This window comes from Nanorana parkeri, unplaced genomic scaffold (assembly GCF_000935625.1).
Source record: "Nanorana parkeri isolate BGI_ZX_2015 unplaced genomic scaffold, ASM93562v1 scaffold77, whole genome shotgun sequence".
NCBI lineage: Eukaryota > Metazoa > Chordata > Amphibia > Anura > Dicroglossidae > Nanorana > Nanorana parkeri.
Genome location: NW_017306345.1, coordinates 1,145,089 through 1,171,561, shown reverse-complemented (window position 1 = coordinate 1,171,561; position 26,473 = coordinate 1,145,089). Strand labels below are relative to the sequence as shown.

The 26,473-nt window shown below is 40.9% G+C and overlaps 1 protein-coding gene across 2 annotated transcripts in view; it reads right to left on the bottom strand.

Moving 5' to 3' along the window:
• Positions 1-1,287: 1,287 nt before the first annotated feature.
• Positions 1,288-26,473, bottom strand: part of REN (renin) — a 33,233-nt gene continuing 8,047 nt past the window's right edge. The window contains exons 2-10 of one of the 2 annotated variants that reach the window (XM_018576808.1): positions 24,820-24,973; positions 22,640-22,763; positions 19,144-19,262; positions 17,251-17,447; positions 16,923-16,931; positions 11,335-11,457; positions 6,934-7,078; positions 3,712-3,810; positions 1,288-1,509 (exon numbers count right to left, since the gene is read on the bottom strand). In XM_018576808.1, coding sequence (XP_018432310.1) covers positions 1,348-1,509; positions 3,712-3,810; positions 6,934-7,078; positions 11,335-11,457; positions 16,923-16,931; positions 17,251-17,447; positions 19,144-19,262; positions 22,640-22,763; positions 24,820-24,973 — 1,132 coding nt within the window. In that variant the 3' untranslated portion in view covers positions 1,288-1,347. The remainder of the gene's footprint in view (positions 1,510-3,711; positions 3,811-6,933; positions 7,079-11,334; positions 11,458-16,922; positions 16,932-17,250; positions 17,448-19,143; positions 19,263-22,639; positions 22,764-24,819; positions 24,974-26,473) is intronic. The other variant, XM_018576806.1, reaches the window with a different exon arrangement.

Below are 26,473 nucleotides of genomic sequence, written 5' to 3'. Positions count from 1 at the left end.
CCCACCCCTCTTTTTTGGTACTGCTCTGTGACGTCCCTACAGTACATGATCTCCGATCTGTTCCCTGTGTCCTTCAATGAACGGGAGAGAAAATAGGATTTTGGTACTCACCGTAAAATCCTTTTCTCTCCGTTCATTGAAGGACACAGGGCCCGCCCCTCTATGTGGGTGTGTACTCCTTTACTGCTTGTTACTAAACTGGAGACTTCTCAGTAGGTGGGGGGTTTGGCCACCGGCAGGGGCCGCCCCTAGGCTGTAATTGGTCTTTAGTTTTTTTGTGCCTAGCGTCCTTCTCCTGCAGGTGGCGATATTACCCTACAGTACATGATCTCCGATCTGTTCCCTGTGTCCTTCAATGAACGGAGAGAAAAGGATTTTACGGTGAGTACCAAAATCCTATTTTATTACAATAGCGATGTTTGTTTTTCTAAATTCCAATTGTAGTATAGTTTTATTACCTATTGATCCTGTTAATAGAAATATTTTTTTACTTCCTTTAACAGGGTGTTGTATCTGCAGTCAAATTACATAGTAGTGTTCTCACCCCATGGGCAAGGTCGTTTTTGATAGGCTTTATTTGTTTGTTGCTTAAGTTCGATTTCAGCAGCTACAGCAAGTTTTTTTTTCTTTAAGGAAAACATTGAAACCATATGAATAAAAGCTGATCATTGTAAGCACCCCTGTCAGTGACGAATTACATTGGTTTGGTCCAACGTCTCTAAGTGACACTATTGTCAGACAGATTGATTTTCTAAAAGAAGTAGAAAAATAATGTATCGATTTGCAAGACCAATTGCTGATGACACTATGGGAAACTATGCTGCTGAATACAGGGGCAATCAGTATCACATAATCATACAATGATCCTTTCACTGACAGCTACAAGATGCTACTCCATAGGGTGCCATTTGTTTCACCTGTTTAGCGATCAATTGATACTACTAGGAATTCATTGCTAGATGTTTAACATCAGGTATAGGTTACTATAAATCTTCTGTGTAGCGCCAGCCTCATGTTGTGAGTGCCCACAAGTGATTAAACCAATAGTAGAGAGGTTAAAATTGCTTGTAAACTCTTTGCAAAATATCTTAATTTTAAACATCCACATCCAATTGTTTTATCATTGCCCTTCACTTTTTATTATAAATGGGAGCCTTTATTAATATTACTGAGATGAAGATCAAATGTTTGGGACTATTTAATTCAAAAAGCCAGAAAGTCAGAAAATTCCAAAGGATTCTACAACTTTTTCTCACAAAAGTACACAGATGATCTGGAGGAGATTTTTTTATTGTTTTGCTTTAAACTGTGTGATTGTAAAATGCTTTAGCATGATTTAGACTTCACTCAGATCGATATAGCAAATCCAATGCGGTTATTACGTCTGTCGAATTCAGTGTAATACTGTCCTATGAATGTTGCTCCAAAAATCCACATAGGTCCAGTTGGAGGGGGAATGTCCAAACCCATAAATGCAACGTAGCACACTTCCTCCCCAAAATGTGATTGCTGAAAGGAAAAAAGAAGATAAAGGTTCACCAAACACTTATCCACTTGAGCATCTGCACCTGTAATAAGCTCCAGAACCATTGTTACATTTCAGCTGCAGGTTTATTGATTAATCTCTGACAAAATGAATGACATGAAAAAAGTTTGCAGTGTGAAAAAGAAAGCTAAAAAATAATGGCTATGGGGAGAAGAGGAGGAAGACATTATACTTAGCTAATTATGGTTTACTTTAGAAAATTACATAAAGCCACAAAACATAACATATCGGCAAAAAATGGCACTTTTGGGAAAGTGCCGAAAGTGCCATCTATCGGCTGAAATTGCAGTGCATGCCTGGTTTCTCTCCTCTCCACTGGGCGCTGCTCTGTGTCCCCTCTGACATAGCGGAGCGTCCAGCGGGGTGGAGAAAAACTATGACAGAAGGCCAGGCGATGTGGGAGAGCGATGTGAGCGGCCGGCTTGAATGGGCCCTGAAACAAACTTTTAGTGATAGGTGTCTCTGTCTAGTGGTTATGAAAAGTGATGAGTGAACTTGGATTTGGTTTGCAGGTACTTTCAACAAATACGGCAAAGAGTTTGCCAGTTTTGGACTTTAATATGAACCCTATTGAAGCCAATGAAGGTAAATCTTGAAAATCAATTCCTAATGGATTGTCAAACAAAGGGCATAGGGAGCTGGCCGCTGCCCCAGGGGACATTTACCAAGGCCAAACTATTTTCTAAAAATACAGTTCTGCAGAGAGATGGCCCCCATTTTATGCAAGTTTGAGGGCAACATGACATAAGCACCATTTAAAAAAAAAAAAAAATTCTACAGAGATGGCTTTATGCATGATGACAACAGGTGATTGCCTAATTTTATTAGCGGCAATGCCATTAGGTGGATTGAAGATGTACTACTTTGGTGCATATGACACTGTGGCATTTCACTAATGCAACTTAAAAGGTGAAACTAATATATGAGATAGACTCATTACATGCAAAGCAAGATAGTTCAAGCCGTGATTTGTCATAATTGTGATGATTATGGCTTACAGCTCATGAAAACCCCAAGAACCCCAAATCCACAATCTCAGAAAATGAGAATATTACATGCAATCAATAAAACAAGGATTGTACATAGAACAATATCGGACCTCTGAAAAGTACAAGCATGCATATGTACTCAGTACTTGGTTTGGGCCCCTTTTGCAGCAATTACTTTTGCACGATATTCTAATTATTCGAGTTTCACCTGTATGCTGCTGACCCCAAAAAGAAAAAAAAAAACTTAGAAAAAGAAAAAAAATTATGTATTCCTGCAAAAACAAACCTTAACTCCAAACACTAACCCATGAAACAACAGAACCCAAATCCAATTTATTTTTTTAGATTTTTGTTGATGTAACAAAATTTAAAAAAAATATCCCCAAAAAAGGTGGGACCAGCAGTAGCTAAACAGCAACAGGACTTGGTTGCTGACACAGACAAAAAAAAAGTATTCCTAAAAAGGATTGTTGGGTCTAGTCACTGAATGCGCACAGTCCCACCAGAATGCAATTCAAAGTAATGGAGCACTGAGGTGAATAAAGGGTGATACACTGCAATTCTCTCACTAACTGCTCTCACTAAGGCTGGGTTCACACCTAGGCGGATTGAATATGCATGTTTTTCGCGCGTTTTTTTAACCGCGATTCGTGGGGAAAAAACGCGCGAAAAACGCGCGTTTCCGAGGGATACTTGGCTGTATCCCAATAGAACCGCCCGACCACAACGCCCCAAAGAAGTACATGTACTTCTTTGGGCGTAGGGCGGTTTCCCGCATGGGAACCATGCACATTGAAAATAATGGCATTTCCCTGTTTGAGCGTTTTTCCGCGAGTACGAAAGCGCAGAAAAACGCCTAGGTGTGAACCCAGCCTAACTCCAGCACACACTGACAAACTGATGCTGGGAGATCTGACATTTATAGAGAGGGAGCTGGCACATTTTTAAAACCCTATTATTGACCATAATTTTTCACCACACCAGAGTTCACAGGTCAGCCAAAGCATTATGAGGTTAGCCTTTGGTGCCTGGAAAACACAAATCGCATCCATAAATCATACTGCAATAATACAAAAAAAATCAGTTAGGAAGTCAAAAATATATTTGTGGTTTTAGCATCAACTTAAAAACTGACATTATAAGTAGATATGAAAGTATTACACATCATTCACATACCCTTAAGACGTATGTTGAACCTTTCAGTGGGTATTCCTGATCTCCAATATGAAAGGAGATGTCAGGAAGCTGAGAAATTTTATCACAATCTACTACATACTGAGAAAGAGAAAGAGACATGTAATAATGTCAGTAAAACAAAACAAGAATAGAAACCCCAAAATACCTAAATTACTGCACCTATTAACTGTAATAAAATGCCACATATAAGATTCCTTTTTTATTTATTTAATGATGGGAAAAAATTAAATGTTAGAAAATATATTAATAGTTTCTGCTATGTGCAGATGTATTTCAAGTGACACTATACTCAGAAGCTAAATCTTAAAAATACATTCATGCACCGTAACTAACTTATTTGTGTATCACTCAGCTGTAGATCCTCCAATTGGTGCTGACACTGTCCTTCCTTCGGGAGGGTGGCTACTTTTCTTCCCCATGGTCCCTGTGTGTGTGTTGTAAAATAGCCACCGCTCCAAGCTCACTCCTGTGATAGACTACAATCTCAATACAAATTAGTAAACTAAACCTTCGATTAGTTGCTGTATTTCTTTAAGGGGGATGAACAGCAAAAGGTAAGGCTGGGTTCACACCTAGGCGTATTGAATATGCGCGTTTTTCGCGCGGTTTTACCGCGATTCACGGTTAAAAAAAAAAAACACGCGACAAACGCGCGTTTCCGTGGGCTACTTGGCTGTATCCCAATGGAAACGCGAGACCAAAACGCCCCAAAGAAGTACATGTACTTCTTTGGGGCGTAGGCCGTTTTGTATCGCATTCGGACGGGCGGAAATACGGCAAGGTGTGAACCAGACCCATTGAATACAATGGGATTTAGATTTTTGAGCGTTTTGTAGAGCGTTCGCCGAGCGTTGAACGCGCTAAAAAACGTTCAGGTGTGAACCAGCCCTAAATATCTTAAAGTGGAACTTGCACCACTACATTCATGTCTGCTGTTAATATAGTTTAGATTGAGCTTTTAAATATGGTCTAGGTATGTTATAAAAAGTGTTGAGTTTATCTGTGTTTGTCAAATATTGAAGTTATGTAGGGTGCCCTGCAGACTCCTTCTCTGTAGCACTGAAGAATGAAGACTTGAAAGGCAGGTGATGTCACTCAGACTTCATAAATTATTTATTTTCCATCAGAAGTTATTTTCTCCACTACACAAGATCTTTCTGTGTGGACTTAAAGGGTTATTAAACCCTCATTGCTTTTTGCATGTATCTACTGCCGGCAAGTAGTAGATAAATGCAAAATGGTTTAAAAAAAAAAAACTTTCTCAAAGGGTTAATACTTACCCTCCACCGCACACTCCCGTCCCAACATCTGAAAATTTCTCGGGCGGCCGCAAAGACTCTTGGGGTGCATGCGCACTTCAGATGTTCGGCCGGGAGACGAGGAGAGACATAAGGTAAGTCTATGTAGCAGTGTGCACCCACACAGACTCCGTGGGACATCAGAGGAGAGGAGGACAGATGAGTCAGCGCTGGATCAGAGACCCACACCAGCGCTGGAGGAACAGCTAAACACTACAGGAAAGAAGAAGATGATCGGATTAAGAGGCATCATTTAAGGTGAGTTCTTACATTAGCAGTTAGCTATAGAGGAATACAACAAATCCCAGCAATACATTTATACAGCAAGAGGGGGGGGGGGGGGGGGGGGGGGGGACTTTTGCCCTTAAAGGAGAACTCTGGGGTAAGTGTTTTTCCCCATAGTTCTCCTAAGAGTCACGGGAGGACATAAAATAGCATCCTTCCGTGACCCAAAGCTCAGTATACCGTGAGCTACAGCTCGTGGTATACTAAAACCGCCGCAGCCGGGATGAATCCCGACATTACCATCGAGATCCACCCAGCTGCGTGATTGATAGCTGGCTCTGCCTATCTAGAGGCAGAGCCAGCTGTACCTGCCCCCTCCCCCAAGTGACAGTCACGGCTCTCTGCAGGGAGATGATCGGAAAGTGAGCGAGCGACGGTATACGTTCACTCACTTCCCGATGTATTGAGCTGACGTGTGACAGTTTCATTGTCACACGTTGGCTCGAATTATGAGGTTGAGTGAAAAGCACTCACCTCATAGTTCTCCTCTAATGTCACTTAGCTCCAGCTGTCCAAAGACATTGGGCTTCTGATCGTGTCCACCTGAAAAACTGACAGGCAGGCGTGCCTGATTCAAAAGCCTGTATAAAAGGGCTCTTAGCAAGAAGGCCTCGGACAAGAATCCAGTCTCAGAGTGTGTCCTCCCAACATGCCTTAAAGGAGAACTATGCGATGAGTGATTTCCACTCACCTCATAATTCTAGCCGACCTATGACTCAGTAGATTGGGAGGTGAGCGAACAGATACCGGCGTTCGCTCACCTCTCGATCCTGCCACCGCTCCAAGCTTGCTCCCGTAATGGACTTCTACTAATTTGTATTGAGATTTTAGTCCATTACGCGAGCTTGGAGGCTACTTTACAACACACACAGGGACCATGGGGAACAAAAGTAGCCACCCTCCAGAAGGAAGGACAGTGTCAGCATGAATTCAGAGATGATTTGAGGATCTACACCTTATTGATGAACAAATAAGATACATTTTTGTTAATAGTGAGGGTACTTGAATGTATTTTTAAGGCTTAACTCCTGAGTTTAGTGTCACTGTAAAGGAACTCTAGACCAAACATGGATGAAATAGTCCAAATTACTTATTCATTGTTGGTAAATAGAACATATAAAAACATCCAACGCGTTTCGGGGACAAAACCACTCCCCCTCCTTCATCAGGACTCGACACAGAATAAACTTAGAAAATAGTAACTCCACAGATCTAAATTAGAACAGGTATTAAAGAAGAATTCCAAGCAGGCAGAACTTAACCCTATCAGTGGGGCTACCCCTGCACTGCAAGGGTTAAGTGCTCATTTTGGTCTAGGGTGTAAAATAAAAAAACATATACTCACCCGAACCTCGGTCCTGTGGCAGTGACTTCCCAGCTCTCTACCCCCCTGCTCCGGCTGTGGTATGTCCCACAGCTTCCTCACATACAGTATAATACAAGCCAATGGACTTGTATAACACATAATGATGCCAGCGGGGCTTAGACCGATCTTTAAATAAAGGCTAGGTACGTTGTATACAGTATTAATGCTAGTAGTACTTTAAATGTGAAGAAAAAAAATGCTGTATGGTAAAATAGCTGAAACCAATTTGTATAGCAGGTTAATACTGATTACCTCTCCTTCAGGCAGCTGTGTGGCTCCAATTGCTTTCATAAGGACAGACACAGAACTAGCTGGCCCAGTAATGTAAGCTGCTCCTGTATCTACAGCTACTGTGCACTCTTCTTTGCAGAGCAGAAACTCTGTACCGGCTGAAACTCTGTTGACATAAAAGCATACACAAGTTCTCAATCATTTTGAACATGGCCTAAATAAAAGCACCCGTTTGCAGTAAAACTGAGACATTATACTAATGAACTTGTTAATTCTCTGATTATTTTTCGTTATGGCTTTTTAGACCACTTTTTGTCTTTTTGTCTAATTTTCATGACCTCATTTGTTTGCTTTGTCTCTTATATAGGGAAATGCAGTCTGGGGAGATAGGTGAAGCAGAGCCTCACCTGCCATTATGGAAGAAAAAGCTGTCAGCTTCAATTCTGAAGCTGACAGCTTTATCTCCATTCAGATCAGCTTCTATCAGGTTACACAGTGAGGAAAGCCTCCCTGCTGTGTAACCTGTCATGGATGGAGCGCCACCTGTTAATTACAAGCGACGCAATACATCTGTATTGCTCTATGCTTCCCCACTGCTGTGTGTAACCTAACACAGTCAGAGGTCAGAGCTACAACAAGCCTCTGACTTGGAGTCAAAGGCTTGGGATGTGTGGATGGTTTGGACCAATGGCAAAGCGCGATTGGTCAAAGTCATCCAATTAAAAAAAAGAAGAAAGAAAAAAAAAAACACTGACGCCATCCTCCTCCCTGTCTTCTCCCTCCCTCTTTGTACACCTTCCATGCAGAGTGGTTTCCCCTCCCACCTCACAGGCTCAGAGTCACAGATACTGCTCTGGGAAGTGCCTCACCTGCCATTGACCTCGCCACACATCCCTGATGTGTACCACCTCAATACCTTTTAAATCTAAGGTCATGGCTCAGTACACCACACAGAGAAAATTATGTTTGTTTTCCCATATACTGTATATTGTAGACATGTGCGATTTGTTTTATCCCGAATCAAAATTCTTGCGAATTTTCCAAAATTTGGACATTCGGACACATGCGAATTTCTGAATCCCAATGCACCCAAATGTGTCCGAATCTGAATTTTCATTTCCGAAATGTCTGATCCCGTCCGAATTTTGTTTAAAACCGAAATTGAATCGGACATGTGACTTTTCTGGCCAATCAGATGTGTTTGTTGGTTTAACCTCTTGCCGTCCGCCCGTAAGAAAAAACGGACGGACGGCACTGCAGCATTTGCGGGTTCCCGTCTCCAGACGGCAATTTTTTTCTGCTCGCGCACGCCCCCTAGCGGGCACGCACGGGCAGAAAAGACCCGACCATTGCACACACCCGTTACCGGGTGTTTCACATATAGGCGATTAGCGGCTCCATAGCCCGCCGATCGTCTATATGTGCTCGTTCGCGGCCGCCGGCGCCGGTTTCCCCCCCCCTGACCCCTCACCTTGAATCCCGGGATCCGCTGCCCCGTCTGCGGCCCGGGATCGGCTCGGAGGGCGTCAGGAGGAGGAGGACGGGACATCAGCTCCTTGCTGATCTCCCTCCGGGCTGTGAATGCAGAAGTGATGTGTATTACATCACTTCCGCATTCACCTGTCAGTCATCTGGCTGCTATAGCCAGAGAGAAGAAGCTGATGAAGCAGATCTCTGCTTCATCAGCTTCTTTTGGGGTCCACAGGTGACATTAGGGGTCCTAGAGACCCCTAATGTCTCCATAAAGAGGACCTGTCAGTGTGCCTTTGCTATTATATAGGGGGATTGTTATCCCCCTATATAATAGCAATAACAATAAGTGCAAAAAAATAAATATAAATAAAAAAAAATAAAAGTAACACATAAAAAAGTAAAATAAAATAAAAGTCACATATAAAAAAAGGGGAAAAAACCCCCCCAAAATGTTTAACTCCCCCACCCCCACGTTTACGCGCCTATAAACGTAAATACGCGTCCGGTGCCCCAGCGCGCAAAAATTACAATTGCGCTACACATGTTACATATCGCCGCGAACGTCGCAGTGAGAGCAATCATTTTAGGGCCATCAATCACTGATAACACTAAACTGATGAGCGGTAACAGCTTTTAAAGCGTCGCCTATGGCCAATTTTGGGTATTATCGTTTTTTGAGGTTTCGCGCGCGCACGCAATTTTAAGGCTTGACATGTTTAGTGTCTTTTTACCCGACGTGACCCCATCTTTTATATTTTACCAAAAAATTGGGTAATAATAAATGTTTTATCATTTAATATAGGGGAAACTGTTTTTTTTTTTTAAATTTCGGTAATTTTTCCTTAATATAGTAAAAAAATAAAACCCCCAGTGGTGAATAAATACCACCAAAAGAAAGCTCTATCTGTCCCCAAAAAAGGGTATAAAATTCATTTCAGTACAGCGCTGCATGACGGAATAAATGTCAGTCAAAGTACCGCAGCGCTGAATACTGAAAAATGGCCTGGATGGGAAGGGGGTTTAACACCGCGGATGTAAACTGGTTAATGCATCCAAATAGGTCTGAGTCCGAATTCTGGGAGACTCAGTTTTAGTTTTATGTACATATGGCTCCCAATGTTGCCACAACGAATATTCGTTCATACTACAGAATACTCATTAAATATACATAATACTAAAAATTATGCTCCACGACCCAAATGGAGTCTGAATTTCCAAATAGCATTTGGGAGCTCCCAAATGTAATTTGGGTCTGGAAGCCAAGTATCTGTGGAAATCTGGATTTGAGGGATCCAGCATGGAGGTCTCTGGTGCCCAGAGGGCCATGGGCAGCACATAGAGCCAGCAAGCATGATTGCGTCAAAGCCATATAAGACCTAATAACTGAGTTCAATTGAGTTAGCAATTTGAGATAATGGGACAACTGGGAGTATTCCAGCCAGGCTGTATGGCAGTTATGGCACAATGGAAGCAACTGTGATAATGGTGGAAGATTCCATATTTGCATGATTTGATAATTGCGGTATTTTCCGATTTATGCCATTTGAGGAAGTAGGGGTGATGCATAGCTGGAGGAAACACAGGACTTCCAAACCAGGTATTCATATGATTAGGATAAGACAAAAGGAAACCCCAAGATAAATACATGTTTCCGAATATGTAAAGCAGATTGTACCATAAGTGGTAGGGTAGGTTTGATTAGGTGAGAGGCTGAGGGTATCCCCTAGGGTTTAATTATAACATTGTCCTCCAGAGTTTAGTGTTTTTGTTGTGGAAGCAATCTATGACTTTAATGAGAAAAGTGACATATAAAAGAAGGTTGTTGGCATGTAAGGACAACTTGTAAAAGTGGTCCATAACCTGGATCACATAGATATTTGTATTGTTACATATTGCAACAGGTCAGTGCTCCATAGTGAGAATTAGAACAGCAGGGACAGAGGGCATCCCTGTCAGAGGTTATTATGTATCTTAATGGGGTATGATAGAATTCCATTTATCTACATTTTAGCAGAAGGATAATGGTAGTGTGCCATGATCTTTTGGAGGAGGTTGGGACCTAGGCCAATCTGAGATAGGGTCGATTGGTAAATTTAATCAATGATGTTGTTTTAAGAGTATTGTTTCAAGCTTCGTTACCAGATGTAAAGCCCACTTGAACTGGGTGAATAAAAATGGGGATAAAAAGTTTAATCCTTGGAGCAATACATTTTGAATAGAGAAGAATATCGATATTTGTTAGAGATATGTGGAGATTTGGGTTGGGCTCTATGTCACGTTCGACTAGAACACTGCTAGTTTGTGTGTTTGCCGAACACACGAACTATAAGGGCGTTCGACGGTCTGTTCGACCACTGAACACCCCACAGGGCAATGCACCTTGTAAAGCCCTAATTAGCTAGAGGCTTGCACGTGACCCATTATTTCTATTTATTTTTTATTTAGTTGAGTCATCGTCGTGGACAACGCTGGACGTTGTGATTGGATTACACCGGTGGATCAATTTTTGGGGTTTTTAATAAAAATTAAAAGACTTGTCAAAAACATGTTATATTAAAGGGGTACCCTGGTGTGAATAAGCCCCCCCCCGACCGAAGACCCCAACAACCAACGCCTCGGGGGCTTGTGGGGAAGAGGCCCTTGTCCACATCGGCAAGGGGACAAGGTGCTTTTTCAGGGGCGACCCTGGAAAAGCACCCTCCCAGTGCCGAAGGCATGTGGCCTGGTATGGGAGGGAGGGGGCGTTCACTCACCCCTCCCCCCTTTCCGGCCCTACCTTTGTGGTCCCTCTCTGGGGTTTTAAAGTTTATCAAAATAAATAAGTCCAGAGAATAGGGGCCATGGTTTGTAAACTAATTTTGTTGTGTTTTGGGGGGTGGTTATTTTATATACATATAACTGTATCCCTCATCCTATAATTCAAAAGTTATCACTAAAGATTTTACCCACCCCTTCATTTGGATCTGCCAAAATCCTTGCTTCTTCAGACTGAAGTAATGGAATGTACCAGAGTAGTACGAGGGATCTGAGCCACCAAAGAAAATCTGTCCTCCAGGGCTTGACTCAGCATCTCTGATTGTAAAGAAAAATATACATTTCAGTTTGGTGTAAATGCTAAACAATTGAATAATCAGTTGTTGTTTTTTGTTTGTTTTGTTTTTTACATGTTTTAGGCTTTCCAGAGGTTTAAGAGCATTATTAAAGGGTATTGTGTTTTTTACAAAGTGTATGTGCCAGACATATAAAGAGAGAAAGAACCCATTACACCGTTTTAATCATGTTCAACATATTATGCCTGCAATAAAAGTTATTCTATTACAAAAAAAACTTTTTTCATAATATCAGTAAGATAACTAGACAAATGTGAAGAGTTCCTGCCTTTACTGTACTTCCTGGAAAACATTAAAATGTAACAGATGTTAGTTAGTACATTAGATGACTTTGCATTAACCTAATGCTGAACTTCAGTCTTACCCCCCTCCCCACCACTAACACACACTTGTAGCAAGTCCTCTCCTGTGTAGAAACTGATTACTTTCAATGGTCTGCAAACTTGCAACTCCATGATATAACCATTTAAAGCTGTGGCAGCTATCTTAAGCCTGCCTTCTTTTTCTGTCTGAATGACTTGAATCATCATCAGTCCTCTCTCCTCCTGATCCATAGTGTTGTTGGCCAACCTCTTACAGTTATTAGTTTCCTGTGATCAATAATTTTTGCTGTTAGTCAGGTGTGAACATGTTCTTTAGGGCCAGTGTATGTGCCTATACTTTTCTTTCCGAACATTATAAGAAAGAACACATCCCTGGCATCTCTTTGGACCTGGGTGTTTCAGACTTTATGCAGATTAGTTGCTTGATTACACTTAATTTTGATCGATCAAAGAAATTAACGATTGATCGACGGCACACCAGACAATATCTCACGGCACACTAGTGTGCCGCAGCACAGTGGTTGAAAAACGCTGCTTTATAAGAAGCAAGGTGCTGTGACATTTACAGGAGTTTGCTGGCCATTCCTACTTGATGTAGCAAAGGCTTGTAGACAAACACAGTGTCAGGAAAAGCAAGCACACAGTCATGCCCAAATATCTGAATGTCCCCTGGGGAGGTTAAGGTCGAGGTTTCACGCATGGATTTGGCTTGCGGCGTGTAACTCTGAGCGTAGGAATGCGTTGACTAATGTACACATGAGCGAGAATGAGGGTGCACTTGGCGCCTAGAGGCCTATTTAGACCTGAGGAGAGTTGCTGACTGATGGTCAGCTCCTGCCTCCTGTGACCTGACCTGCATGTTTCCTCCCTGTGCTTTGACCCAGCATTCCTGATTCTGCAATATGACCCCAACTTTTACCTTGACAAAGCACTCTGTTTACCACTTTTGTACCTCTGCTGTGCTGTCCTTTGTCAGACCTTGGCTTGTACTCAACTTTTGTTCCTTGCCTACTGCCTCTGTACCTCTGACACCCTGCTGTGTCTGACCCTGGCTTGTCTTCTGACCTCGCCGGCCTGCCTGACTTCCTGGTATGCTAACTTGCTGGCTGTTGCTGATCCTGGTCTCTGGTATTCTCCAGTTTTCAGACGAACCGCTGACACCTTCCTGCATCTGGGCCAGATGTAGGCACCTGTGACCACTCTGTGTCCTGCATATTCTGTCCCAACTCCAGGGGATGCTGGACAGGATGTGTAAAGAAAGCCCTCACATCCACCAGGTACGTGACAACCAAGGGCTGATACAGCTTTAAGAATTCACTTTGATGTACCCTATGTTGATGTAATTTTAATGGCGTTTGTTAGAACAAAGTCAGCTTCTTCAGAGGACAATGTATTTGATTTTCCTACATTTGGATAAGCATAAATATTTTATAATTAATTATTATGATATTTTCATTTAAAAATCAGCAATTATGTTTGATAACCATATAGTTCAGAATTGCACATATGCATACCAAATCTGGTTTGAAGATTTCCCATTAAAAGCCAGAGACATACACTTGAAGAAATTAAAAGAGAGTTAACCAGGGTTAAGTTATTGCCAGAATGCATTATTGCACTCCAGGAGGTATATACCTAGTTGCCTCCACTACACCCCCCCTTCACAAATTCCTAATCTACACCATGCCATAAATCTCCCTTACTGGATCTATCCCCTGAGCCCAATATAGAACACTTACCAATGAAAAGGTCATGGACAAAACTAGAGGAAAAAGGAGGAACAAAGAGTTTAATAAGTCTCCCCTCCAAACTCATCAACGCTAATCCCAAATTCATAGGAACAAAGTGACCCCATTTCATTCTTTACAACACTTTGGAGGCTACTTTGATCTTATTCATTTGCGATTTTTCGGTGTTCGGCGAACGCTCGAACATGCTATGTTCGAGTCGAACATAGGTTCGACTCGAACGCGAAGCTCATCCCTAATTAGCGCCAAGGATTTGGGATGGGGGAGACTTATCCAAATGTATTAGGATCAATGATCTATTTATACATATTCCCCTTTTAAGGGGAATTAAGAATTATATTTAAAGATTTTTATTAAGATTTATACTATGAACACCTGGAAAAAAATATTAATATGGAGTACATTCTTAAATTACTAAATTGAATTAAATGTAATTACATCAGTATGGCATACATTCCTAAATTTGTGTAAAATCGTCTGATTTACTAAGCAAAATTGATTATATTTGGATGTTTACCAGGAAAGGATGTAGTAAAAGCATGATCTTTTTGCATTTGTCTGCTTGTCTCATTGAGACTTTTCCATACGGTGACATTTTTTATTGGATTAATGTTTATTTCAGCTATATTCAATTAAATTATTTGATTCAAGTTTGATATAATTTTTTATCTCTATTAATATGTCTGGGTACCATTAAAGCCACATACACTTTGTACATATTATACACTTTCTGATGTTAATAAAGGTCTTGGTATTAAAATGTTACTTTTAGATGGTCTTGGCATATTCATTTAAATTTGGAGGTCGTAACATCTTTGCTAAATTGTTATTTTTCTTTACATTTTAAATGCACTGGTAAAAACATGATGATATATGTATGATGTGGACCTTACCCATAGCTGCAAGTCCCAAGTTCTTTGTAGTACTGAGACTCCAGTAAAGCCAAAAAAATCAGCTTAGGCTTAACAAACCTGTTTTTAAGCTTGAAGCAAAAAGAGGCTCAATGGGTAATAGGGCCATGATAAAGTCCCACATTAGTGTAATATGTTGTTATGTATTTCTGGTAAAGCTGCTTAAATCACTAATATTGTTTATATTTATGTACAAATATGTCACTTAAAAGCCCAACTCCAGCCCAATTTTTTTAAAGTTGTCTATACACTTGGGATTCGGGAAGAACAAATACTTCTGTTAAAAGGAGAACTATGGGGTTAGGGCTTTTCCCCATAGTTCTCCTAAGGGTAACGGGAGGACACAAACTAGCGTCCTCCCGTCACCCAAAGCTCAGTATACCACGAGCTACAGCCCGCGGTATACTGAGACGCCACAGCCGGAAAAGATTCCGACATTGCTGTCTGGATCCACCTAGCTGCGTGAGTGACCCCTCCCCCATCCGTTCCGCCAGTCATCGCTGGAGGATCATGGGAGGGAGCCGTGAGTGACAGTCGCGGCTCTCTGCAGGGATAGATTGAGAAGTGAGCGAACGACGGCATGTGTTCGCTCACTTCCCGAACTACTGAGCCGACCTGTGACAGTTTCATTGTCACAGGTCGTCTCAGATTATGAGGCTGAGGGAAAATCACTCGCCTCATAGTTCTCCTTTAAGAGTTTGTTTCTGCCTAAGGCTCCGTCTGGGAGATTTATTTAAACTTTCTGTCCCTGTATCAGTAAAGTAAGAAAATAACCTGTAGTTCTAACGTTTACCTGCTGGAGAGAATTTTCTTAATTCCTACCCCTGCAGGAAGTGAGGGGATTTCCTCTCAATGGGGACACTGATTACAATAAGAAGCTGGTATAATTTGAAAAAGAACTCACCTGTTGATAAAAATTCTTTAACTGACCATTGTCCAAAGACAAACCTACATTGCAACACATAGATATAAAAACATTTAAAAACCTACACAGGGCCCTATGTCCATATAGAAAAAAAGTCCTGCTGTAGTCTCTATAGGGTTGACCGAAGGATTTTTTTAATGAACAGGTTAGTGCACTGCTAGAGTTCTTTTTCCAATTATATCCTGTTTTCATAGATTATCTGAGACAATGGTGTGTTTGGCTAGCCACACAGTACTAACAACTTTTTGATATTTATATTGTATGTTGTGTGACATTCAAAACCACTTTTATTTTTTACCCATACTGCCTAAAACTTTAGACACTCATTGGATGGAGTTGAATTTAAGGTTGCTTTCAAAGCATGAGGTGATTTAATAAAGAATGTAAGTTTTATGCCATTCATGTGAGCTTGCATACTCCTAAAATACCAAACTAGCTTAAGGCAAAATTGATATAACCTTTTTTTAAAATTCCCTTTAACCCCAACTGGGTGTTTGGAATGAAAACAGGTTAATAGTTTTAAACGTTATTGTGTAAACCTTGCACTTATTATTAACCACTCCCTAGAAAATGGGCTTATTATGGTTAAAATCTTATATACAAAGGTAAAGAAAATAAACCAAGTATTAAACATGTAACAAACATGTATCAAACATGTATAAAACATGTATAAAACATGTAAAAGTCCCACTTGAATTGTAAATGTATGTGAAAGGACAGTTGGTATTTAATTTCCATGGTATTAATACAGTACAGTGCTTCAGTCATCTATCAATAACCAGTGGGTCGCTAAAGGGGGTTCATTAGATGTGAATGTTGTTAAATTCCTTTTCAACTTTTTTCGACTTCTTTAGCAATAGTAGAAAGCCCTTAAATTGTATACTAAATATTTATTTTCTTTAAAGTGAATCTTAGCCATACTAAACTGTTTCAAAGGTGACAGCAATGCTTAACTTTGTTAAGTATGCACCTATGTACCTGTGTTAATACTCAAATCAGTCCATGTGGAACCCCTTAAAATCTAGGCTGAAGTGGCACCTGTGACCTCCACCTTTGCCCAAGTTCCTCTGCTTCCTGGCACAATGCTTTACCTGAAGCATAGTGAAGCATAAAGCCAAGGAGAATAATGGTGCCACCATTCAACTGCCAAATGCTAGTATCTCACCTGCCCACTGAATTTCTGGTATTTGACAGTTGACTGACAGGTTTGTGGACAGATGTTGTGGCCCGTGTTCAGCCTGGGCCTAGGATCTACAGCACTCCATTTTAAGACTCACATGGGTACTTGCATGCTTCATAAGTTGCCTGTATTTCAGCACTCTTGTTACCTCTTGCGGATCATATCAGTTTGACCACACTTTTAGTTAGTGATGACTGTTTAACACAATGTACTAATGTGTATTGCATGGTTTATTTAAAAGAGTATTTTGAGCGCAGTGTGTGTGTGTTTGTTACCACAAGGGGAACCATTTTAGTGTGAGTGACATCTGTATGAAGGGTTTGGGAACTTATCTTCTCACTTGTATTGTCTGCAAAGAAAGGAGAACCTGGTTATCTAAGGAGCTTAGGTATCTTATCAACAGTGGGAATAGCAAGCGTCAGAATCGAAATAAGCATGCATGATAGCATTTGCCATGGTTTTATAGTATATTAACTGTGTAAAATATGTATTTTAAATTAGGGAGGATAATTAAACAGACAAACATTGTAGTGTGAAAACTGTAAGTCTAATGAAATCATGCCCTAGAAACTACATTTCGTTACTGACATTTTTTTACTGAGAATTAATTTCATGGAACTATACATCTAATTATGCTTTAAACTTTCATATTCCAATTTTTCTCTCACCGACTATAATACACTGAGAACACATCTTCCTCTAGAATTTTCTGTAACAGAATCTGGTCGAAGACTGGTGGGATGTTATCGATTGCCTGGCTTGGAAATCCCATTCCCAACACTCCATCAAAATGAGCAAAGATAAATGGAAATGCAGGGAGAGCTGTGGCCTCAGCAAAAACTTGAATAACAGGAATACTAGCAACCTGTAACAAAGGGGACAGACACAATAGGATGATTAGTCCGAGCCTTGGAATAACATAAGAGAAACAATACTGAAGCGGCATTACACAGCACTGCTATATCATTTATAGCCAAACTAGTGCCAAAATTAGATACGCACTTCTTCAGCACTTCAGGAAAAATATACAACTGCTGTAAATTGACTAAGAAAACCCCTCCCTGTGCTTCTCATTACATCCAGGGCCGGATTTACTCTCCCTGCTGCCCCAAGAATACTACGGTCCGCCGCCGGGACACCTTACGCAGGCGCCCACAACTTCCCCACAAGGTCACCGCTGCCGCCCCGAGGCCGGGCCTCGGTGGCCTTGTGAGAAATCCTGATTACATCACTATTAAATCATTAGTGATGGACTAATCTGCCCGGGTCCAATTTCATGAAGGTTTGGTAAATCTGGCTTGAAGTTTGGCAAACACAAGCTTTAGGGCAAGTCCAACAGAAATCAATAGGGGAAATATTCTGCTGTTTTCATTCTGGCAATTTTTGCCCAAATAAGCAAACTCTTGTAATACAAAAAAGGCATTTGGAGCTGTGCACTGCCATGGTGGACATGAAAGAAAGGAAAAAAATGTTTAAAGATACAATGTAGAGAACTGGCAGGTAGGTTTTCTCAGCAGACAATGTCTAGACCTGGGGAAATGGTCTCTCTATCTGAAGGTGTTTCTAGACATATATCTGCATTAGAGGACATTGGATGTGGATCTGCTGACACGTCAGTATCTTCTACCCTGCATCTCAGTCACTGACTGACAGCTTGACCTTGAAACCCAGGTTCTAAGACACAGAGGCATTCTGCTATCTCAACCTTGATCAAAGCTCATAAATCTACTTCCTTCAAGATTTATCATCAAATGCGGAAGCTTTGTTTTCACTGGGGTGAGAGACTTTGGGGTTTGCACACGTGCCTTTCGGTTGGACATGCACCTTTTTCCTTCAGTTGAGAGTAGAACAATAGTGCTTTATCTTAACTTTCTTTAAAAGGCCCCATGTGCTGCAGTCTGACACTGCTGGCAGGCATTAACTCCTGCAGTGCTTTGTATGTTGTGTTGTGTCTGACTAAAATTGGGTATACACATTTATATTTTCTGTTGTTCAACCTGCCAGCTGAATTAAGAAAATAGAACAGTTTCTTCTATTAACGCTTACGAGCATTGATTGAGGAATCTCCCACTATTTACATTCTGTATACATTTATTCTGACAGCAGCTGCTGAATACCCGAACAGAGCGAGCAGCTTGTTGGCTGCATGCTCTGTTCTGTCGAAAATTTTCCGACATGCTCCTTCAATCAGCTGTTTGAGGGATGCTGATCAGAAAGGTGCCAGCAACGGCACCCAAGCATCGAGTTTTAGCCAGTTCATCTTGTTCATCATCAAGAACCAGACGAAATTCTAAGCGTGTATACCCAGCTTTACTTGTGGACAGGATGAGAAACACAGAGAAGATTGGCAGGGCTGCAAAGCAAAATGAGAGAACCCATAAAATCACTCAAACCTCTAAACGGCATCAAAGCTGGGAACCATGGTGTGAATGAACAAAAGTTCTCTTGGTCATGTATACACATTCACTCTCATACAATCCCAGCAATTTGCATTGCCATTCATAATCATTTAGCAGACACATGCATTTATATAGACCAAAAAAATATAGATAAAGACTCACAACTACAACATCCTTGCTCAGGAACCCCCTGACCCTTCCTGATTCATACTGTATCGAAAATCCCGTTCCATTTTCAACGTAGGTGTAAGATTGGGAGGAGTCATAACGTTCATGGGACACTGTTATGGAAGAATAATTGTTTTTTTTAGCAATGATTGCACATTATTGCAAATAGAAGTATATATATTGTGTATGATAGGAATCAGTTTATTGTGGTAAATGTGTTATAAAAACAGTAAATAACAACATAGGAAATTCTGCATTATATTGAAATAAATGTATACTGTATATACTTTGAACCATCAAAACAGCTCTCAAAATATCATTTGGGAGTATGTTGATTAAGTAGTCAATGAACAATAAGTATAAAAAAAGTTTTATATATACCATATCAATAAATGTATTACATGCATGCACGTATGACCTTGAAAAAGAGACAATATCTATAAACAAGTTATAACATTCTAGGTCCTAATACATAAATGGTTGGTTGAGGGAATGTTGATCACATGCTACACAATGATGTCATAGCAGATAGGTAGAAATCTTAGTGAGCATGGAGCTATTTTTAGCCAGTTAAGAGTGTGGCAGTTGTGCTACTGTCTAATAAAAGGCAATGAATAATTATTGACATGGGGCCCTCAGGTTTCTTTCAGTGTTGCTACACGATGATGCCAAACAGCACAGGGACTCCTTTTCTTTATTTGAATAGGCTGACTGACAATTGAAGACATGTATGATTCTAATTACAGAAAAAAATTAGGTTAACCGCCTTCCGGCCAGCCGTTGTAGAAAAACGGCCGGCAGGGAGATTCCTGGATCTCAGTGGTTGTCTAAAGACAGCCTGTTGGCCCCACCCACTCACGCGCACCGAGCAGGAAACTGCCTAAATTTAAAAACAGGCAGAGATGCTTGTTTACATACAAGCAATCTGCCCGCTATAGAGCCAGCGGAACGCTTGTATAACGTGCAGTTCGTACGCCCGCGCCACCGTCAGCTGTCCCCCCCCGCAGGTCATGAGCTCCGCTGTGCCTGATGCGAGCCCAGGACCAGCACGGGCGCTCTGTGACAGGGGTTCAAAGGGAGATCGGTACACGATCTCCCTCCGGTCCCCTCTGCGGTGTCAGAATGTGGAAGTGATGTATTACATCACTTCCGCATTCTTGTGTCACTCTCCAGCTTCAGAAGCTGGAGAGAAACTGATGAAGCAGATCTCTGCTTCATCAGCTTCTTTGGGGGGCCCTAGGTGACATTAGGGGTCTTGGAGACCCCTAATGTCTCCATAAGGAGGACCTGTCACATCTTTTGCTATCACATAGAGGGTTTCTTAGCCCCCTATGTGATAACAATAACATAAAGTTGAAAAATAAAATAAAATTCACATGAAAAATAATTAAAAAAACAAAAATGTGTAAAGTCCCTACCCATACATACACGCATGCAAACATGCGTCGGGTGCGCATACATGCGAAAATGACAATTGCGCCCATTACGCCGCACGTGTTACATATTGCCGTGAACGTCGCAGTGAGAACAATAATTCTAGGGCCATTAATCAATGATAACACTAAACTGATGAGCAGTAAAAGCTTTTAAAAGCGTCAGCTATGGCCAATTTTGGGTATGGTAGTTTTTGCGATTTCGAGGTGCGCACAATTTTAAGGCTTGACATGTTTGGTGTCTATTTACCCAATGTGACCCCATCTTTTATATTTTACCCAAAAATTGGGTAATAATTGTTTCCTAACAATGTAAAAAAACAATTAATTAATTTTTCCTTAATATAGTAAAAAAGAAAAAAAAACGCAGTGGTGATTAAATACCACCAAAAGAAAGCTCTATCTGTCCCCCAATAAAAGGTATAAAAATAATTTCAGTATAGCGTTGCATGACGGAATAAATGTCAGTCAAAGAACTGCAGCGCTGAATACTGAAAAATGGCCTGGCCAGGAAGGGGGTGTAAACACCTGGTCATCAATTGGTTAATATTTGACTATGATTCAATCACTTGTAATCTTTTCTAGGGGTACCAAGAAATCTGTGCAGGCCATTTTAGAATATTTTTGTAGAATAAGCAATAATTTGTCACTTTTTACACTTTCTCTGCTTTACTCTATGACATACCAAAGGCATGCAGTATAAAGTTTATTTCTTTACATGTCTATGGCCCTGTCCCTTGGTATCCTTTTGCTAGGCAATGCCTGCCGCCTATTCCTCCCTCCTTGCCTCCCATTGGCCCTGTATGCCATGTGCCTGGAGCTTGAAATACGTTTCTCTACATGCCTCACTAGCTGTCATTTCTGAAAATGTATCCTGACCTGCCTTTTATTCTGCCACCTGGACTGACTTTTGCCTGTTATCTAACCATGTCTTGCCTACAACCTGGACCAACCCTTGCCTGTTTATTGAACATTTCTTCTGCCTGCCGTCTGGACCAACCTTTGCCTGTTTAGTAACCATGTCTTTGCCTGCTGCCTTGATCAACTCTTTGTCTGCTTATGGACCAATTGACCATGCCTGCTTTCTGGACCTACCCTGGCTTTGTGTTTACCTCACTACCAGCCTTCCTCAGTAGCTAAATTCTCATCCACTATCTCAGTCTGTTGTGCCATCTTGTACCGTCACCATTATCATTCACTATGCAGTTGAGTCACCTCCATCCTCAGCGGGAACCTGTACCACCTCTTGCAGTATCACAGGTACTTCCTTTGTTTCCTTTCCTTTTGCTCTGCTTCTTGTGTTACTTGGCCAGAGAAAATAGCATTGTCTATTAAGTTCTTGAGGACAACCAAGTACAACCGGGGCTGCTTCACTTTAGGGTGCAGGGGCTGCTATGCATGAAGCTACACTGGCAAACCATATTCTGCGACCATCTACACTGGAGTGAAAATTACATTACTTCAAGCCATAAGGTGTATCTGACCTAAGCACAACTATTTGTTGACAAGCTCTGCAAGCTTACATGAAAGGTCTAGGAACTTAGGCTCGCCCACTGGGGATATAGACCAGTCCAAGCAACAACTTTCTCTGAGCTTCCTGAACCTGAAGGTCCCATTTGCCATCTACACCTGGCAACACCTAAGTGAGCATTATACAAGGTTATGCTAATCCCCATATATGTTTTGCTATGTGCTATTTGCCCCAAGCCCCACCTAAGGCTCTTCATAGAAATCAATGTTTTTTAGCCTGTAGTGTCTTTATCTGATTCTTGTTTGCTACTTGCCTATTTGCATAGACCTTAGAAAGTCCTTCTTATATAACTCACTTTGCAGTAGCTTTAATATCCCCTGGCTGCACAATTGCTACAATAAAGTGAAGTTACAATAGAAAAAGTATCAAGACTTACCAAAGGATTCTGGAAGTTCAAAACTGAGCAAAGGATAACCGAGGTATGCTTCATAAAAAAATGTAAAATGTTATCTTTGCCTTGTTTGGGTTAGGGGCAAGAGGAGCCATTAGTATTATTGTTAGAGATTTTAAATGCACAATGACTTACCACATGCACTGTAAAGTGGAGAGCAATGATGAGATGGTACCCACAGGTTGGCAGATCCTGTATCAAATACAACCTTAAATGTCTGAGGAGGAGTACCAATACTGATTTCCCCAAAGTATTGAGTCTGTAACAATAAAAAACAAATATCTTAATTTGTCTGCACTCCTAACATGGATTGTTAACTGAAATATTCCTACAAAAAATTGCCAAATCAAAGTTTACCAAAGCCCAAAATAAAATAAAATGAATTCATTAAAATCAATACAATCCGTTTAACGATAACATGAAAAAAAACAACAACTTTTGCTGCAATACTTACCTTTGCTCCGAAGCGGTACCCTGCAGTATTAGTTTTCCACCACTTTATGTCTTCAGCCTTCTGGGTTGAATGATAGTCAACATTATTCAACCCACTTCCTCTAAGCCTAGGCCAACATGGGTGTGCCCACAGCCTATGAATCGACAGTGAAGCAGAAGCAGCCCAGTGATGAGCTCAGCTTTCTGTCACTCTGCTCTCACCTCCTATTAACATACTTCTTGTCAGCACATAAAAACTGACTAGTTTCTTTGTACTTCTTGTTCCTCTCACTTGGAGCTCTGCTGTACAGGGACTGCAAGAGGCTGATACCATGCTAAAATGTAGGCAGCTATGCTGTTTGCATTTTAAATTGCATTATTGATGTATTAATGATTACAGAGCTGCATTAATTTGTGCCTATTATATCTGCTCTAGAGTTCAGCTTTTTAGTGTGACAACTGCATACATCTCCTGATGTGTATTAAAAATTCACAGTACTTTCAGAAATGTCACCTCTATGTCTTATAAATTACAATGACCTCTCATGCTGGCAACTTCCAACTAATTTGTTCCAGAAAAACATAACATTAGTCACTAGAATTTTTAGAAGGTCAACACAGATGCTAAGCTGGATTTCTGTTTCCATTGTGCCACCTCTCTTGTACCTCACTCTAGTCGTTAAGTATCCACAAACAGATATGTGTTGGTAGCTGGTTTTACATGCTACTGAAATATGGTATATGGGTGGATAAGGACACTGATTTTACATTCACAATTTGGCCATCAAACAATTTACAAAATTGTTGTACAGACATGAATATTTCTTAGTGCATGAACGGCATGTTTTGACCTATGGAGGAAAATTGAAAAAAAGCCTGAATTTATGCATGGCCAACATAGGTCTTGGCTTAGGGTAGCAAGGCTGTCGGGCATGGCAGACAGCCACCCAGAGGTCATGTTGCTGACTGGGTCTGTACACCTAAAACCAAACTGCTAGCAGAATTAGTTGCCAGTCTGCCCAACTCTTTTAGTTCTAGATGTATGATGACAGAACAAGTAAATGTCTCTTTGATCATCTCCATTACCAGCCTCAGGGTGCCATGTGTGGCTATGACCTCTGGACCTGTTAGGGTGGTATTAAAGTGTAGCCAACCAATGGTAGTAGTAGACAAGAAGGATTCAGAAAGCTGGCCTATGTTGGAAAGACGTATGAATCTGACTGTATGGGGAGTTATCTGGTGTCAGCATATATAAAATGACACCTGTTCCCAGACTATGGACATTCAATGTTTTACAAATTCATAACAAGCAGCAAAGAAGACTTAAAAACAAACCCTCATTGACCTCTTAAACTGTAGAGTTTGCGGGAGCCAAAATGTGATGTCACTTCGTTCCAGGCACCTTTATAGGACATGTGAGGGAGCTGTAAGCAATGCACGTATGGATGGAACTCCTTCGCATCCAGAGCCCCATCTCATCCCACCTCAAGATGACACTCGGCGCCGGGCAGCATATTTTGAATGGCTGCTTGGATAGAGATCTGACAGTGATGCGTTAAGGGGAGGCAGAGGAGCCTCTCACCTAGAAAAGTGGAAGACATGTGGCAACCCCATGAACATGGGGTCACGACCCACCAGTTGAGAACCAAGGGTTTAGACCATTTCTATTTTCTAGTCATCAGACTTTCTAGTTATCTCTGTTAAGTAAGCATTACAATGTCTGCAGAGTAAGAAGCTCATACAGTAGTACTGTATGAGCTGCTACAAAAAGGGTGAAAAAACCCTATTTGAAAATTGCCTAACATGCCCTATATTCACAGACAAACAAGATAGAACACCACTATTGTTGCAAATTCAAATAGCAGTAGATATATTTTGCTCACATCTAGATAGTTGGTGAGAAACGTTGGTAGTGTTTTATTTTTAGAATCATTTCCCCCCAATTGCTTCAGCTTCATTTCTGGAAAAACATCTGCTACTTTCACCCGCATGGCTTGTAGTGTTTCCCGAATTGATGGCATTTTACGGAGTGGAATCCTATATCAAAGGGAAAAAAAGCTTGTCAATATCCCATCCTTACTGAACAATATCAGTGCCATCTTATATTTTGTGAATTAAAACAAATGTTTGATTAAAAAGGCAGCATAGCACCATTGATTTATTTAAAATTCTGCGCTACCCTACCCTACACCTAAATTTGTGTGTAAATGGCTGCTATACTCCTTGTACAGTACAGTATAAAAATAACAATAAACTTAACCCCATATAGTACAGCACTTACTATTAAATAAATACTGTATATCATTTACAATAAACGTATCCTATGAAAAACAACCATGCATTCATTAGTGCAATATAAATATAAAATAAAATACATAAACATAAAATACAGTACAATAAATGCAATAATGAATATTTTCCCTTAGCAACCACTATAAAGTAATACATGTTCAATAAAACATGCCCAATGTGCTGCAAAGTGTACAAATGTAGCAATAAAAGCAATCCTAGTGAATATAATAATGCAGCTTGGCCCGCATGCTGATGCACACAGGTTCCAAACACAGTGGGAGGAATTTACCAAAACTCACATCTCCATCCCGCTCAGATGTTTCCTCAATCAAGCACCAAGGTTCAGATAAACACAGAAGAGAATTTGCAATAGTGTACCATCTTTTTTATAAAACCATATAAAAAAACACTTAAATGAGCTGAGCCCAGCACTTGCAAAATTGTACTCAGACTCTGTCTGCTGCCCCCCATCTGTCACAGTAAATGTAAATGGAATGATCTAACAAAGCCCCGTCCGATGCATTTTAACACTTCTGAACTTCCTCAAGAGCATAATGGCATTGTTTTTTTTAATTTCAAACCAGCTTTATTGAAAGTCAGGAGAGAAAGTATGAAAGGAAAAAAAAGAGCAGCGAGAGGGTGAAGGGGTAAAGTAGGCAACAGAGCAGAAACAAAAAAGGGAGTGAGGGGAAAGCAGAGGGGGAAAAAAGAAAATGCTGGGTCCGGGATACACATCTGGCATTACAGAACAGCTAGGGGAGATTCAGAGTGAGAGTTCCGGAAGGGCTGTCAGTCATGACCAGTAAATAAGTATCAGTAGTTTGAAAGAAGGGCCACGGTCTCCAGGTGTCTCAGAATCTTTCTTCAGTGTTTCTCAGAGTGAAGGTCAAATCCTCCATCTGATAAATCTCATCAAGCTTGTAAAACCTCAAGCGAAGACTAGAAGGATGCGGTTGTTTCCACAATAAAGGAATGCAAGTGCGTGCAGCATTCAATAGGTGTCTAGTCAGGGACTTTTTATACTTTGCAACATATTTGACAAATTAAGTAAACATGCGGCAGGGTTATCGATCAAGTCTACCATCACCAAGGGTCAAGGGAGAGGGGAACGGAAAAAGGTCAGTGGACCTAAATAATGGCATGGCAAGCAAAATAGTGGGGGCAATCGTGGGATGGACTTGCAGAGCGGGCGATAATAATGCGGAGAGCCAAGGTAAGCCCGCAAGACAACACTGTAACGGATTC